The sequence below is a fragment of the Protopterus annectens genome, chromosome 5.part0, assembly GCF_019279795.1.
Source record: "Protopterus annectens isolate FY-2018-M chromosome 5.part0, PAN1.0, whole genome shotgun sequence".
Taxonomy (NCBI): Eukaryota; Metazoa; Chordata; order Ceratodontiformes; family Protopteridae; genus Protopterus; species Protopterus annectens.
In genome coordinates this window covers 1,129,095,910-1,129,112,719 of record NC_056735.1, presented here as the reverse complement: position 1 = coordinate 1,129,112,719, position 16,810 = coordinate 1,129,095,910, and the positions used below count along the sequence as shown (strand labels likewise).

Genomic DNA, 16,810 nt, shown 5'->3' with positions numbered 1-16,810 from the left:
AGTTGTGAAGCATTGACTTATTTATTATTTAACTGTTTTTTTTCAGGAAGTTTTAATTACTTTTAGTATTTATAAAGGCATAGTTTGTCTTAATTACATCATGATGTTCTTATATGTAGTGGTGAATTTTTAATGTTCATTTACTATATGTGCTGTAGTTCACCTAAGTGTTTAAATGTAGTTTTTTTTTACACTGGAAGTTACAGTGTGTGTTTAGCAGATACAATAAATTCAATCAACTTTAATTAACATGTCAAGTTTTACAGTTGGCTGATAAGACAAGAATACTTGCAAAGTGCAAACATTTTAATAATGACATCAGATTTAACATCACTGGCAGACACAGCAATCAGACAAACAGCTGAACTAAAATTGAAGTGATTTAAGTGGGTATGGACGGTTATGACAGCAGGTATATTTCAAATCCAATAATAAAATTCATGATTTCAGAATCACTATCATGTTCTTACCTAATATACAGCTGGCTAGCAAAAAGCCCTAGCTTGATAGTATGAAGACTGTAATGTAAGTACCATCCATCCAACCATCTACCCACAACCGCTTTCAAACCCATTTTTTGCACAGAATGTCAGGGTGTCACTTCCAACAGTGACAATAGTCTAGAGCCAAGGTTTACACCATTGGTTGGCTAGCCCTACCATTAGTTAACCAGTGTGACAGAAACCTTACATGATATTACACTGAATAAACCTGGTTAAGATTAGCCAAGTGCAAAACCACTGCAATCTTTTTCCAGTGAGGAGCACATCCCACTGCTGTAGCCCAGGATTGAATCTGCAAAAAAACAACTTCAGTTTTCATTGATGTATGAATCGTCAAAGAACTGTTATACAAGGTGAAATGCTGATGCATATTTTGTGCATGTTACATCCTCTGAAATGCATTTGCTAATATGCAAAAATGACTCTCTCTACACAAATTACCATTTTCCACCATCACTGTCAATTGCTCACCTTTAACTTTACTGAAATAAATGATTACAGTTAAAAGTGAACCTGAAAAACTGTACAAGCAATAAAAGGTTGACTGAAGATTTACATCATTTTCTGCACAAGGTAAACAATGATCTCCGGTAAACTTTATAAAAGTATGGGCTTTAAGTACACCTTGTGTGTGTAGTGGCTTGATTTTTTTATACAACATTAAGTAACATATTTCCATAAGCAATTCCACCAGAATATATAAAAAAAAATTAAACACTGCAGAATTCAAGTCTTTAGTTTTACAGCAACTTTTGTGGAGGATGTTTTTACATTCAAAACATAAATGGTAGCTTAAAACAGCAGCTAATACAGGGTGGAAAAAAACAGGCACATTGCAAGTGTACAGCTATATTTAAAACTGACCACTGTGAAACCAGTGTAAACATCTTGGTTTCTCATGGAAAACACTTTTACTACACACATTTGCCATCTGATTTCAAAGTTCCGCAGTCCTCTTCCGAAGAAACTGCAAGTCTAGTCATTATCCATCTTCTGGAAGAATTTAAAAACCTAAAGTATTTCAAATACTTTCTTGAGTTCTACAATCAGTTGCCAGTCAGATTTCTGCATTTCCTCTCTGAACCAGTTCTTTAGAGCGTCAATAGACTGTCGGTTGATCTGAAAGAGAAAAACAATAATACAAGATTAAATTTGTTCAATTAGCCTAACTTTGAAAAAGCATTCCCTAAGTTTTAAGTACTAAAAAAACAAAAAGTAAACTTAGTCAAGTTTCTAAGTAAAAGCGGTAGTAGTTACAGGAAGGCCCAAAGCAGACATTGAAAGACTACCAGAAGAAACAAAAAGACAAAGAAGCTATGGTTTGGTGGGAAGAATTTACCATAATAGTATTTGTTATAGTAGGATGTCTGCCATAGCAGGCATAACCAATGGAACCTCTGCCTCAGAAGGCTGAATATCCAAGCATGACTTCCAGAACTTTGCACAATTTCCCCATGTTCCTAGTGTAAAGATGTTCTCTGTCAATGGTATACTTAGTGTTTTTTTTCTGGCTGAGGAGGCACAAGCAGGATTCTCCTAGTCTAACTCTTAGGGCCAACCCTGATAAGACAAGGTCATGTTATGAACTACTGCCCAATTTCACTAGCAAAATGTGCAAGACCACCTTATAAAATCTGGCTCTCCTAAAGCCTTTCAGATCAGAAAAAAACTAGAAGCCCTGTATCAATGAGTGTTGGGACAAACTGGTATCAACTCCAGCCCTAAGATGCCACCTCAGAAAGAGAAGGTGAGGAGGCAATATTACTGCAACATACTTCTATGTTAAATTCCTTACAGAACTACAATATGTTCTTCACATGGATCACAGTTTTCAGCAGCCATCACTAGGATGATTCCCACAGCTGTGGACTGATGGATGGTTGCAGGAGACCTTTCTCCAGACGGTAAAGTCTATTTTGTACTGTTTGGAAAATGTGTGTACTGAGAATCACGCAAACACTTCGAGGATGGCCTGGGTACCTACACCTCTAAAGAATGAGAGGGTGCTGGCCCTACCCCTCATACAGTCAAGCTGTACTTGGACCCTGAGAATTTTGCCATGAACTGAGTAGCAAAATGTTATGCAGTGAGCCAACCATTTAGAGATGGTTTGTTTAGACGCCATTTTCCTTCACTGTTAGCTGGAAAGTACGCAAACAGTTGATCTGAACTTTTATGTTTTTGGTCTTCTCTGGACAGTATCTCAGCAAACTACATAAAAACAAGGAATTAAACATTTTCTCATTTTTATTTCAAGTATTAGGAAAGAAATAGGAAACGGAATACTTTATGCATAAAAGAAGGGTTTGTTCACATGTCAACCATATCCTTGAGGAAGATGAGGTAAACTTCTTTACACATTAGTGGTGTTAATTCTGAAATCCTACTGGATGACATACTTGCTAGCAAATGAGTGGCCTTCCAAAGTTATAAGCCTGAGAATGCTTTGGCTAGCTTTCCTAAAAGAAAATTCAAATTCTAGTGGAGGAGTTGCTTTTTTTTCTGGTAGGCTCAGGTGCAACACCCCCCTCAAGGAACTGTTTAATCAGAGGCAATGAGGCCAGTGGGGAATCCATAGGTATTGTCGGTTGAAATGGCTGATATATGTAGCTTCACTGAGGTGCAAGCTAACCCTGACCCTTACAAAACTGACAGGCATTGCAGAAACAGTGACACTAACTCTGAACTGGGGATCTAATTCCTCTTCTGGCACCACAGGGAAAATCTTTTCCACCTGACAATGTAATACATTCTTGTGGCAGACTTGCTATCCTCCTTAATGATGTTAAGCACATCCACTGAAAAAAAGGCCCAAAGGCAGCAATGCCAGATTATCCATGTAGACAATCGGTGTCTACATATTCGGGTTCATTAACATCTTTTTTTTTTTTTTTTTTTTTTTAAGTAGGGTTAGAAGGTTTATATGTTGAGACAAAATGAAGGGTTTCTTCCTTGCCATATGTATTGAAATTGATGACAAATGTCATCTTGGCCAAAAAAGCACCATTAGGGACATCGTTGGTCTCTTCCTTCACATTCATGTTTACCCAGACATATAAAGGGATTAAACGGAAAGCATACAGAAAATGACTGCCCAAATGAAGCTGGTGTGCACTGCCTCAGCTACTTTAAGTGGCATTCTAAAAGAATTTCTTCAGTTGTCTATTGATCTGAGAAAGAAATATGTACATTTGTGGTATATACCATCTGTGGGCCAGTTGTACAAATGCATCCTTGTTTAGCATCTGCCTGTAAGTACCTGCTTCTCTTCTGTTCAACTGATCCACCATGAAGAATTCTGCAAAGATGGAATGCAGGAGGCCATTAGGTGAATGTCCAAGACCATTTTTTCCAAGCTTTCATTGCTAGCCTACAAAGGGTGAAAGCTGTGAATTTCTCTGTTTACATAGCACATTACTGTGGTATTGCAACATAAGACAGATGGCTTCTAAACAGTCTTGAAGACCCTTAAAGCATGATTTTTTGGGTTTATTGTGCTGTTTGTTGTCCCAATGAAACCTGGGAAGTGCCCCGACTGACTTCGCCATGTCACACACGAATAGTCTGTCATCAGAGTTTGCTTCCGAGGAGACAGCTTGAAAATTTCCCCTGCTTCTTTTGAACCTACTGGGCTCATCATGCAAATGTAAATTCCTACATTATAATAGGCAGCTAAGGAAACATCTTGCCTTGGAACTAATTATGCTGATGTGAAATAAATCCGAGGAACCACTTTAGTTTCCATGCAGGGAGTGAGAATCTTGCCTTAACAAACAATGAAGACTGTGGACTTGTAGACAATGAGTTCTTTTTTTTTCTTTTGTTTTTAAACAACTTTATTAAACTATTACTTAAGATATAGACACACACACTAAGAGAAAAAAATACAAAATATTAACCATGCATTATATATTACAAGGATTTTTTCTTTCTATTACTACTTACTCCAACATTAAATTGCTCAATTCCTATCTTCCCATAAACAATCTTCCTCCTGAACATTATCCTGCATGAATTGTTCCTGCATGTCCCATTTACTTGTAAGCAATTTGTTTCCTCTCCTTTCTGAAGATTACACCTCTACATGTTATCTCCTTTTCAATTACAGCTGGTTTAAATTTTGATTTCCTTGGATACAGAGTTTTTTTGTGACATATTCAGGAACAATGTGTCATGAATTTCAGTCCATCCTGAGGCAAGAAATCCTGCCTGTCTAGTCCCCATGAGCATCACTGTTCTGAATGAGTTCAGAATGAATATGAGGATGTCACAAGAAAGACTTGAGGATCTCGAAATAACTACGGCAAAAAAAAAAAAAAAAAGACAAGTCCCTATCTACCCCCTTCCTGGAAATGGATGTTGATGGGACAATCACCTAGGTAAGGGTAAATGCAAACGTTCTAAACCTGGGAACAACTAGAGTCAGGCAATTATTAAAGACTCTAGCAGCAGAAGATAATCAGACACAGAAATTAACTAACTGTGCTACCTTCCCCTTTGAAACTGACAATGAGCGTGTGGTCCCTGGATATGTACTTCTTAGATCTACAGTCATGATAAGAGCTTGGAGAAAAAAAGTATAAGTGGAGGATGTACAGGGTAACATTTTGAATTCACAAACTTTTAGTCGGGGTAAGTTTATAAAGGGCCACTAAGTGTTACTTTTCACTGGCCACCAGAAACAGCTTTGAATACAAGCCAGTGTCCTCTTTTCTTTTTGGTACACACTGTATAGAGCTCCCTGTTGGAGATGATCATGTTTTAGGGATTTAAAAAGATGCTTATCTTTTAGTACTTGTGAAATCTCCCAGCGCTTTGGTCATGAGAAGAACTAAAGAAACCTCTCTGTCAGACCATCTGCAGAACCCACTTGTCCAGAGTTATTTCTTGTCATCATTTTTCATCCGACATTCAGACTCCTATTTTGTTGAGACAGTATAACAGGTCAGGAGGACATGGTGGTTTAAATAACAGGTAGCAGCATGAAATAGCCATGGTTGTTCCACATGTGTGGACCTGAGCCCTGAGGGTTCCCTTTTTGATCTTGTCATTTTTTTTCTTACATCCATTCTTCCTAACCATCACCTGCATACATTCATCTTTTTTTTTTTTTTTTTTTTTTTTATATAAACACCCTTTCTGAGTTATCACTTAAGATATTGGGAAGCATACATTTATAAAAGAAAACAAAACGTTAATATGTTCACAGTTACATACATTATACATCACATTTTTTTTTATACAATCATCAATACATTAAGTAAACTGATCACTTCCTGCCTTCCCTTAAACTTCATTTTTCATCTCTATTATAATATTCACTGCTTCTAATACAGTTTGTTTAGACTTTGATTTCCATTTTCAAGTAATTGCTTTTTTTTTTTAGCAGTCACTAGAATTAAACTTAACAAGGCCTTAATATGTGAAGGCAGATCAGATTCTGTAACCCAGCTGAAAAAAAATAATTTCCTTAGTTACACCCATTTGCTCAACCAATATTTCTGACAGAGTACTCTGAAGGGATTTTTTTAAAGTCTGCCATCTCATTAGACCCCCAAAATATGTTCCCAGTTTCCTCTTTATTCCTCATCATACCTCCAACATTTGCCATCTACCCGGGGAACAATTCTTTGGAGTCTGCTTGGGGTATAAAAATACCTATGCAAACACTTCCAAGCTCAAATCCAAAATCAGTTAGATTTTTTTTCCTTGTGAAACTGCTTATCTAAACTCTCTTCCCAATCTTTTCTAACCTCCTCTGATTGATTCTTATATCATGCAATGTTTTATATACCCTACTAAGTATCCCTTTAACATCAGTTTCTGTTCTAGCTTCCACTAAAACTCTACCAGAACAGGTCTTTCTCTTAGGATTCCTCTATCCCTTTCTGTTTGCCTATACTCAACATATCCATCCCTGATGGGGAGGCAGTCTCAAGTACGCAGTCCAAATGTCTTCCTAGCCTCTTCCCACTCTATTACCTTTTCTTCTCTAATTTTTTGCTAACAATACCTTAGTTTCTTTGCCAGTTTGATCCAGTAAATTCCAGCCTTCTCTTGCCTATTTTCTGTACCCCTAACTGCAGTCATCCCTATGCAAAATCTCCTTTTCTCCATTCTCATGTTGGATATTTTTAGAATACTTTCTGCTACTTTATGAACATAATATTCTGTATTGCTGTTATTCTCCTTAAGGATCTGCATCAAAATCCCACTCTCTCTCCTTATTTCTTGCATTTCCCTCCTGCTTCATAATTTTTTCTTTCCACTTTGAATTACAGCTTTCTGCTTATTTATATGAGCCTCAACTGTGTAGTTCTGAAATATCCCTTCAAATCAGATAAACCTAAACCACCTTGTTTTATTGGAAGGATCAAGTTATCTCACTTGTCCCTTGCCCTTTCCTCCTCCTATATAAAATCATCCAACACCAAGTACTGTTCACAACTTTTCTGGCTGATAAAAATATTCCTAACCTGCATATAAACTAAAGGCACTAAACATTTTCACTGCTTGTATACTGCTATCCAAATCCATGAGCAGCAGCATCCGGTTTCTCATTTTTTTTAAATCTTTTTAGTCTTTTCCCACATATCCATAGCTTTCATAAGAGACTCCTTTTTAACCCATATGCCTAATTCATTTGATCATGTCTCTGCAAATACGGGTGTTGCTGAACTGAATAATGTGTGAGCAAACAGTTTATAGCCTTTGTTTTATCTATTAATTTTACATCCTGAAAAAATGAACGGTCTCAGAATGTTGCACAACACTGAGGTGTCCTTTTCTGGTTTTTATCAGGTACAAAATAATAGCAGCTGCAAATAAAAACAACTTTTCTCTATTACCATACCAATTATATCCTTGAATTTTTGAGTACCTTATTTTCTCTGCCAATGGTTCCAAACATATATCCAACAATAAAGTGGACACAGGATACCCCTGCCCGGTTCCTATCTTCAGACAACTTAGCCAGGGAGGAACCCTACCATTTTAACTTGTGCCTATGATCCCTCATGTAACCTAATTAACGTTATTATTGTATTAGGTAATGCAAATGCTTCTACTGCCCAACTCGTAAAATCCTAGCTTATTCTGTATAATAATTTCCCTGCATCAAAATCTACCAACAGTGGTATTTTTTTTAATTATGCTTCCCTGAGGATCATCATGGTTTTATTAATTTTGTCGAACGTTTGTCTTCCCTCCACAAAACCACACTGATCCATATCTATCAATTTTGCTAATATCTTTGCCATTCTTTTACTTATTATAGACAAATGCATTATAATCATGATTTAAACTGAAATGGAGCTATATGAAGCTGCGTCTGATGGGTGTTTACAATCTTCGGGTAGTACAATCACCACAGCTTTCTTCCAGGATGTTGGTGCTTCCCCTCCTTTTAAAATACTGTTAAAGAAAACCTTCTAGATTATCACTTTCTTCCTACATAGCTTCCAAACTTCCACTGGAATGCCATTTATTTCTGGAAACTTTCCTGCAGATTAATTATATGCAACCATTTTTATTTAATTTCCACCTCCTATCTTAGCTGTTAATTGTTAAAGGACAGCTACGTGATTCTTTGTTTCCTCAATTCCAAAATGCTTTTCTTCCCTATCTTAAGATGGTATCACTGAAGAAAAGACAGTCTGCTGCAGTAAATCCCGATTTTGAATGTTTCCTTCATCCTCAGTTGTTACAGCTCTGATACAGTGAGCCACCTTTAAGCCTATTACAATCTCACAGTACAGGAGAAACTCTAAGGGCGCTGGAACGGCTTAGTAGTAACGTCGCCCTTTGCTTTTGACAACTCTTTCCTCTGTTGCTGCCAAAGGACCACCCCCACACTGCCCTGTTCAGTCCTTGCAACCAGGAAACACCTCCATTAATTATCTATGCAATGGATATGTTAAATGTGCCCTCTGCATCCAATAAAAATGCGATCCCAAACTACTCTGGAACTATTCTCCTAAGTGTAGTTGCCAGAAGCATCTATTTTCTAGGAGGATTACTTTTATTCCTGCCTATTGTGGAGCCAGTGTTCTACAGTTAGAAATATTCTTTTCTCCAAAATAGGTAAACATCACCCTTCTACTCCATACAGTTATAAGCATCTACCGTAGTTAGTTTAGTGACTATTTAACCTTCCCTAATGCGACTGTTTGCAATTATCTTTGCTGACAACTCCTTTTACTGGAAGTTAGTTCATGTGTTTCTATCATAGCCATAGCTACTTATTATACTCATCCTTGCCCTAATGCTGTAATTAGTTTCGTTAAGGCAAACGTTGAAAATTCAGTAGCTTAGTTTTTTTTAATTCTTTTTGGTTCTTGCAGGGGCATAATGTTTGTTTTTTTTTTTTGCATCCATACCTCTCAACAGCTTAGTTCAAGACATTGGGACAAGGCAAAGGTAATGGGAGAAAGGGACAACTTTTAAATATTACTCATATAAACAGACAGCTGCTCAGATAACAAAACTGGTGTTTGCGTGCATTTCAGTAAAGATATTAAGTCAAACTCAAATGTTTGTCATTCTTTTGTGACTTAAGTCCGTAGTTATTTCCCTGGAAACCATTAATTTTATGAGGCGAGACCTGACTTGCGAGGCAAACAACTTTACATTCTGGGAAAATCTGTCTTGTGGAGATCAATGCCAGGAGACTTGTAGTTGCAGGTAGTGACTGTTCAGCTGCCGTGGACCTTGTACTCTAAGAAACATAACGGTTGCCATTATTTTACACTGGCTAAGCAACATTTTTGCTGTTTAACCAGTGTAAAATAAGGAAAGAAGAAATTGCATTAAAAAATAGGAGAAAGAGAGTGTGTTTCTGTTAGTGTCTGGGTGTATTAATTTATGTCTGCATGACAGTACCAGTGCGATCAATCGAGCAGTTAGCAGTTTTGCTGTTTAGGGAGAGTAAAAGCAAAATAAGAATTTACAAAAAAAGATAAGTATGTAAGTGTGTGTTTGCGTTACAGTCTTTATATTTCTGTCTGCATGTGTGAGATCTAGTGTGCTTGTGAGTGCATACATGGGTGCATGAAAGAGAGCGTGTTTGTATATCTATGCTTGGGAAGACTGAAAGCAATCAATCTGTGGCAGAAGCAGCAGCAGGAGTTAACAGAGCTTTGCATTCCTATGAACCTCTCAGATCAAGATATCTGAAAAAGCCTGAAATAAATCTGTTCTCCACCTCTTGAAGCAAGAAATCCAGACAAAGCTTATAATAATGAGGCTAAAAAACAAGGACAAAGTTTAAATGTTCGTATAAATTTAGAAGGTTGTTAGAATAACAGGATTTGAGTTTGTATGTGTTTTTGGAAGCATATCACGTTTGAAGCTGCAATGTATGCCTGTATTTAGTGACTTCAATTCCAAGTCATTTTTCCAGAAAACTCACAATTTTTTTTTGTTCTTGACTGCATACTTTTGCTTTTAGCCACTGCTGCCAATGGACTGCATTTGTGTTACTTTCTGCTGTTGACTGTATGTGCGATGGATAAACTTACTCTGCAGAATGTACAGATTTTTGCCAAAATTTTTGTCTACTCCTCATACTTCTGTTTTTTGACCAATGACTGAATAATGAAATACATTTGAGTTGACTTTAAATCCTTCAGAAAATAAATGCTAACAGAAAGCGTTTTTGTCTAGCAACGTTCTATGTTTATAATAAAAGTCTTTCGACTTTTCCCGGTTAGGGGTCACCACAAGGAACTCCGGTCCGCTCATGACTGGCAGTGGATTTTTACGGTGCCGAGTTACCAGCCCAACACCCAACCTTCAAAGAAGGCACGCCCATTCACACTCGCACCTAACTGCATATCTTTAGTGTCACTCAACCGCAGGGAGGACATGCAGACTCCACAGAGAAGGTGCTCCAGCCGAGAATCGAACGGGAGAACCTCTTGCTGTGAGGCAACAACGCTAACAGCTGCACCACCACATAGCAATATTTAAAATCTGTTCCTATTTTTGGGTCTTTGCCCCCCCATTTTGTCTGGCTGTGTCCAGATTTTTTGCACAAAGATGCTTGACATGTATGAAGTCTGTTTAAAAGTAGCAATCTATTTAAATGTATGATGCCATTACATTTAGATAATATGCATCTCAAATGGTGTCTAGACTTAAAAATTGTACCCATGGGCCTTAGATTTATTTAAACAGCCTATGGGAGTGGATTTGGATGAATGTAACATACAGGAATGTAATAAGTTATTTGACAAGTTTGGTTTCAGTTTTATAGAATGTATTATTAAATGTAATGACAAAAAGATATGTGGATTAATGGCTGAAACAGAGCATTTAAAGGAGACTATTACAAATGACCTACTTACTGACTGGGAAAGCTTTTTTCACAAACAATATGAGTGGGTTGACAAGAACGGTAAAAAGCACTTTTACAGGAAATGTAAGAAATTAAAAAGGGACATGGACCAATATGATAAACATCAGGAATATCGATGGGGTAACCAAAAAGGAGATATGGACCGGACATATAAAGGGCAGGACAGATAGCATCAAAGAGGAGATGAGTATAGGAATAAAGGATATTATGGCAGGAATAAAAATAAAATGTTTTTTAGGGACAAAGAAAAATATTTGGTACACACAGGAGACACAACTAGCACCAGAACACATGAACTGGAGGGGAACGAATTACCAAGGAAATTGGAAAAATTAGATAATGGATCTACCATAGTCAAACACAATGACGTTCATTTTAGCTTAGGAGATTTTAGCATATTTAATTATACAGATTTCAAATTGGAGAAAGAACACTTCGTATTATTTTCTAGAGGAATGAAATTTGTTCCCAATACACATCTGAATATTACTCATTATATAGTGGAATTTAAACAATATATGCAAAAGCTTAATTTAGCTTTGCATTTCCAGGAGAATAGTAGGGTAACAGTTAGTAAAACATTTAAAAAGGCCAGCACTTTTACTCCCCCTATGAATCCCACCCTGGCTACCTTTGAAAAGGTTGCGACAGACGAGATGCACAAACTATAGAACTGTAAAAAAAAAAAAAAAAAAAAAAAATGGTTAATGGGATTTTTTTGAGTCGGTTAACCCTCAACAAATGTAAGGAAGGAACTATTTTTGTAACAATTGATGTAATTGATCTTTTTTCTTGTATTCCTGAGGAGGATGGCCTTAGACGGTTTAAGAATAGTATACAAAAGTAAGCTGATTTTTCATGGGAGAGAGTACTGTTAACATTAGAATTTATGAAAATTGTATTAAAGCACAACTACATTTTTTATGAAGGGGAATATTATAGACAAAGTAATGGTGTTGCAATGGGTGCAGCTTATGCACCCATTTATGCCAACTTAGTGTTGTTAAACTGGGAAGAGGAATGTGTATTTGAAAGTAAATGGCACAGTTTTATTAGTTATGTCCAGTTTTTGGACGATATTTTTATTCTATGGAATGGTTCTATGTATGAATTGGAGATGTTTTTTGATTATTTAAATACATCTAGTGATTATTTGAAATTCACTTATAATAGTGACAGGAAGGGTATATCATACCTTGATACATACATATCCATAGAAAATGGTCAGTTTTGTTCTAAAATACATAGAAAAAGTACCTTTAGCAATGCATATTTACAATACTCCAGCTGCCACCCCTATAGTCTAAAGGCTAGCATTATAAAGGGACAATGTATAAGGGCAGCTAGAATGACTTCAGATTTTAAAGACATGGTCAACGAACTTGACTATATTGGGAGTATGTTTAGGAAAAGGGGATATCCCACTAACTTTATTGATACCACCATTAAATATGTAAAGGATGAGTGGGGTAACCCTTTTAGGAAATAGAATTGAGGATGTGCAATCTACGGATAATAATATCCATGACAATCACAACCAGTTACAACGGGCATGCATATTGCAATACGGTACATATTCTAAGGACATCAGAAGTATAAAAACAGATAATTGGAACATTATGAAATCAGACTAGAATATTTACAATTTATTAGGTGAGCAGCCTACATTTGTACACAAGACAGGATTTAATCTCAAGAATAAATATGAGATGAAGGTAAACAATAGGAGAAATAGGAAAAGAGCGGGGGTACCCACAAATGTGGACACTGCAACCAGTGATTTGCCATTATGGAAGACGCTACTTTAAAACTGGAAGACATTAGTCAAACTATACTAAAGTTTCAGAATGGAAATTTTGTCGAACACAGCATGTGGTTTATTTAGCTAAATGTACAAAATGTTACTGTTTTTATGTGGGGAAAACTGACAGGTGTCTAAGGAATAGAATATATGACCACTTTTATTGCATTAAGGAAAAAAGATGCGTTACACAGACACCTAGTCAAAAGCCCTTGTTGTGATGCGTTTAAGTTTGCTACATTAGAGCACATATCTGTTAACCCCAGGGGGGGTAACATTAGTAATAGATTAGGTGAAAGAGAAACTAGATGGCAAACATTATTAAATTCAACAGTACATCCGGGAATAAATGATGGTATATCCATTAAGCCTATTTTGGAACTAAAGGCTTAATCATATATAGATGTAGCAAAAGCATAAATTCCTTTATGGAATGCATATATTTTATAACACTTTTTTAATATATTTTTTAATGATTTTTTTAAATGTTTTTTCAACATCATTACACTCATATTTACTTTAGGAAAATGTGATTACATGTACTTATTGTTTGTTATATTGCATTAGGGCAATTATTTAATGTATATTTATGTATTTTTATTGTAAATTAATCAAACAAGGTATCTTGACTGAATGCACAGTGCACTTTAAGCTATGAGTATTCATATGATTAAGAATTAATTGACTGATTACCCTGTGGAGCTGATTGGTCTGATAGTATTTAAACATGGATGGAATTTACAAATGTGTTCTGATAAAGTCTATAATGTAGATGAAAGTGCTTAACCGAAGTTTAAGTGGTTATTAAACTGACTTTTTAAAGCATTTTGTGGATATTTTTGGATCCGGACACCCTACACAGTGGACTTTGTGGTTTTATCTTATAACGTTCTATGTTTACAATAAAAGTCTTTCGACTTTTCCCGGTTAGGGGTCGCCACAGTGGAACTCCGGTCCTCTCATGACTGGTAGTGGATTTTTACGGTGCCGAGTAGCCAGCCCAAATTGCAACCTTCAAAGAAGGCACACCCATTCACGCTCGCACCTAACTGCATGTCTTTCGCATCACTCAACCGCGGGGAGGACATGCAGACTCCACACAGAAGGCACTCCAGCCGAGAATCGAACGGGAGAACCTCTTGCTGTGAAGCAACAACGCTAACTGCTGCACCACCGCGTAGTAATATTTAAAATCTGTTCCTATTTTTGGGTCTTTGCGCCCCCCCCCCCCCATTTTGTCTGGCTGTCTCCAGATTTTTTGCACTAAGATGCTTGACATGTATGAAGTCTGTTTAAAAGTAGCAATCTATTTAAATGTATGATGCTGAAGCTGTCTTAGGCCGGCTAATGTTCATTTTAGCTCAGACCAGCATTCCGAATCTGGCCTTATCTGTACAATATAGCTGCCCTGATTGTAGGCTGCAGATACTTTTTTCTTCTCCTATATAAGTAGTAGTGCTATGAAACAAAATTTATTAAGAAAATCATTTAGCAAGACAGTGAAGTCTGTCGAAAGAGAGAAGGGTAAGAGAGGAAAATGTGCTAATCCAATCAAGATAGTCAAACTATAATGTAGCCACAGGAGATCTCATCACGGTGAAGCTTAGAGCTCAAGTGCAAAGCATTGCTCCAAACGCTGATATAATACTGAAGCAAAGCTGTATTTCACTGCTCCACTTCAGTGCTGGTTCCTCTTTTCATTCTCTGATTATATCCCAGACTGCAGTTATAAAGGATTTGGGACTGTGAGATGGGGGCAATCAGAGAATGACTTCCAGAGAAGTAACAAATAGGAATGCAGATTGAAGTCCATTACTTCAGGGGAAACCTACTCATCCACCTTGTAGCGGTGATGGGAAACTGAAATAACTTGCTGTCCTTTTTCTTTTCCCTTCCTAAATGTGGTCGTGTCCAATTACTTTTAGTGCAGAGAGGGGGAAGAAAAAATGATAAACCTGACTGCAAGTAACTGCAGTACTGGCAGATTCAAGGACGTGTGAGTGAGTGAGTGAGTGAGTGAGTGAGTGAGTGAGTGTGTGTGTGTGTGTGTGTGTGTGTGTGTGTGTGTGTGTGTGTGTGTGTGTGTGTGTGTGTGTGTGTGAGAGAGAGAGAAAGAGTGGCTGTCAGCCTTTTAGCTCAAGAATTAGGGACAAAGGCAAAAAATACCTGAGAACAAAGCTCTCAAATCAGTGACAGATTGCAAATGCTGATAAGGCATACTTGAATTACCAGGGATAACATCATGTGAATTAAGCATATTCTGAAGTCTTTACAAAAAAAGTCTATCATTTAGTGTCAGCAGCCCCTTTTTAAATATTTTTATTTCCACAGAAATATGCTGGAATAACAGGCTTTGAGTTGAGTCATTTTCTAAAGGTATGAAGTCTCAGTAAAAATTAAATGAAAACAACAGCAAAGCTAGCCTTTCCACTAAGTGACCTCTCAAATGTCTTTTATCACAAGCCCATGGGATATATGCAAATGAAGCAGTACAAAAAAAGTTTGCACGGAAGCAATTGCACGGCTCAAAGGAACAACAAATCAAAAAGAAAACAAGAGCCAGCAAAACAAGACCCAATAAAGACACTATTTTATTTAGTAATACACAAGGACAGCAAAAAATACATAGACCAGTTTCAGCTGGTAATCTGTACACAGCCTTCTTCAGTGTGAAGAATGCATATATATATATATATATATATATATATATATATATATATATATATATATATATATATACACTACTGAAAACTTCTGAACTGTTAAAAACAAAAACAGAATTCCAATGAATAGACGCTGAGCCAGAACTGTTACTTGCTGAGCGCTTTCGTTCACTTTATTGGTAACAATCGAACTTCATCAGAGCAAAATGTAATGCATTTGCAATACTCTGCAAGCTTTAAATAGTCTAAATGGTGTAAAAAATACTTCACTATGATTGGTAGATATTCTACGCCAATGCAGTAGTATTTGGACTAATGAGAGACACTGCTATAAAACAAAAGGTTTTATCTGCTAACATTCTGCCACTAGGTGGCGTGCTTTAACTTTTTAGTTGTACCACTTTAATGCACATTTAATGTTGAGATTCTCATTGAGCCCTGGTGGGGTATCTACTTCAAGGAGGAGTTGCCATCTTAATTCCTTCAGCTCCAGTAGTGTGTTGCAATCTCCACAAAACTGCTGGACCTGTTCTACCACTAGAAATTTAAAACAGGTGAAGCCATTGCAGCTGGTGGCATGTCTGCTTAATGCATTGTAACTGTCATTATGCCTGATGGCTGCAAGGTGTTCCTTCACCCTGTCTGAGAGCTTTCTAATTGTTTTCCCAATGTAGAAGGAAAAACACTGGTTGCAGTAGGCTGCATAGACTACAAAAGTTGAGTGGCAGTCGTGCTGGGCTTTGAACTGCACCGTGATGTTGCAGTGTTGAAAAGTGTAGGATGTGCCTGAGTGTATGAAAGGGCAGACTACACAATGCTTGCAAGGTCCCATACCTTTGGGGTTTTGTGGGTTAGCAGGCTCATGGGGGTCTGCACCATTCCTGAGTATGGGGGTCTCTTTCCTTTCAAAGGTTTGTTTAAGAGTTCTGGTCTTCTTGTATGAGAAGACAGGCTCATTACCCACTATCTGATGGGTGTTGTGGTCCGCTCTTATTATGTTCCAGTTTTTGCCAATGATATCCCTAATGGGTTGCATATCTCGGCTGATGGGGATGGGGAAACTACAGTTTCTGTTATTGGGTTCAGTAGTTCTGGTGGTCACCTGGGGGGTGAAGCCATGAGTAAGGATGGGTGGGTGTCTGTCTGATCTGTGGGAGGCCACTTCTTGAAACACATCCTCTACTAGTTGTTTGGGGTAATGTCGGCGGATGAACATTTCTGAAAGGAATTGGCTTTCCTTGAGGACGGTATCATCGTCAGAGATGATCCTGGAGAGGCGGATGTACTGCCCTTTGAGCACATTCTTCTTCATAAAGAAGGGGTGCTGACTATTGAAATCCAGGAAGTTGTTCCTGTAAGTGTTCTTCCGGTACACATTGGAGGTAAGGCTAACAGTGCTGGGGTCAATGGTTAACTGAGTATCAAGGAAGGAGATGTGGGTCCCTCGTCCTGAGACTACAAAGTCTAGGTATGGGATGCTGTTTTT

At 37.4% G+C, this 16,810-nt stretch overlaps 1 protein-coding gene across 2 annotated transcripts in view; it reads right to left on the bottom strand.

The window, feature by feature from the left end:
- Positions 1–288: 288 nt before the first annotated feature.
- EIF5B (eukaryotic translation initiation factor 5B) overlaps positions 289–16,810 on the bottom strand; it is a 3,606,765-nt gene continuing 3,590,243 nt past the window's right edge. For both annotated transcript variants that reach the window (XM_044070982.1, XM_044070983.1), the window contains one exon: positions 289–1,622. In XM_044070982.1, coding sequence (XP_043926917.1) covers positions 1,515–1,622 — 108 coding nt within the window. In that variant the 3' untranslated portion in view covers positions 289–1,514. The remainder of the gene's footprint in view (positions 1,623–16,810) is intronic.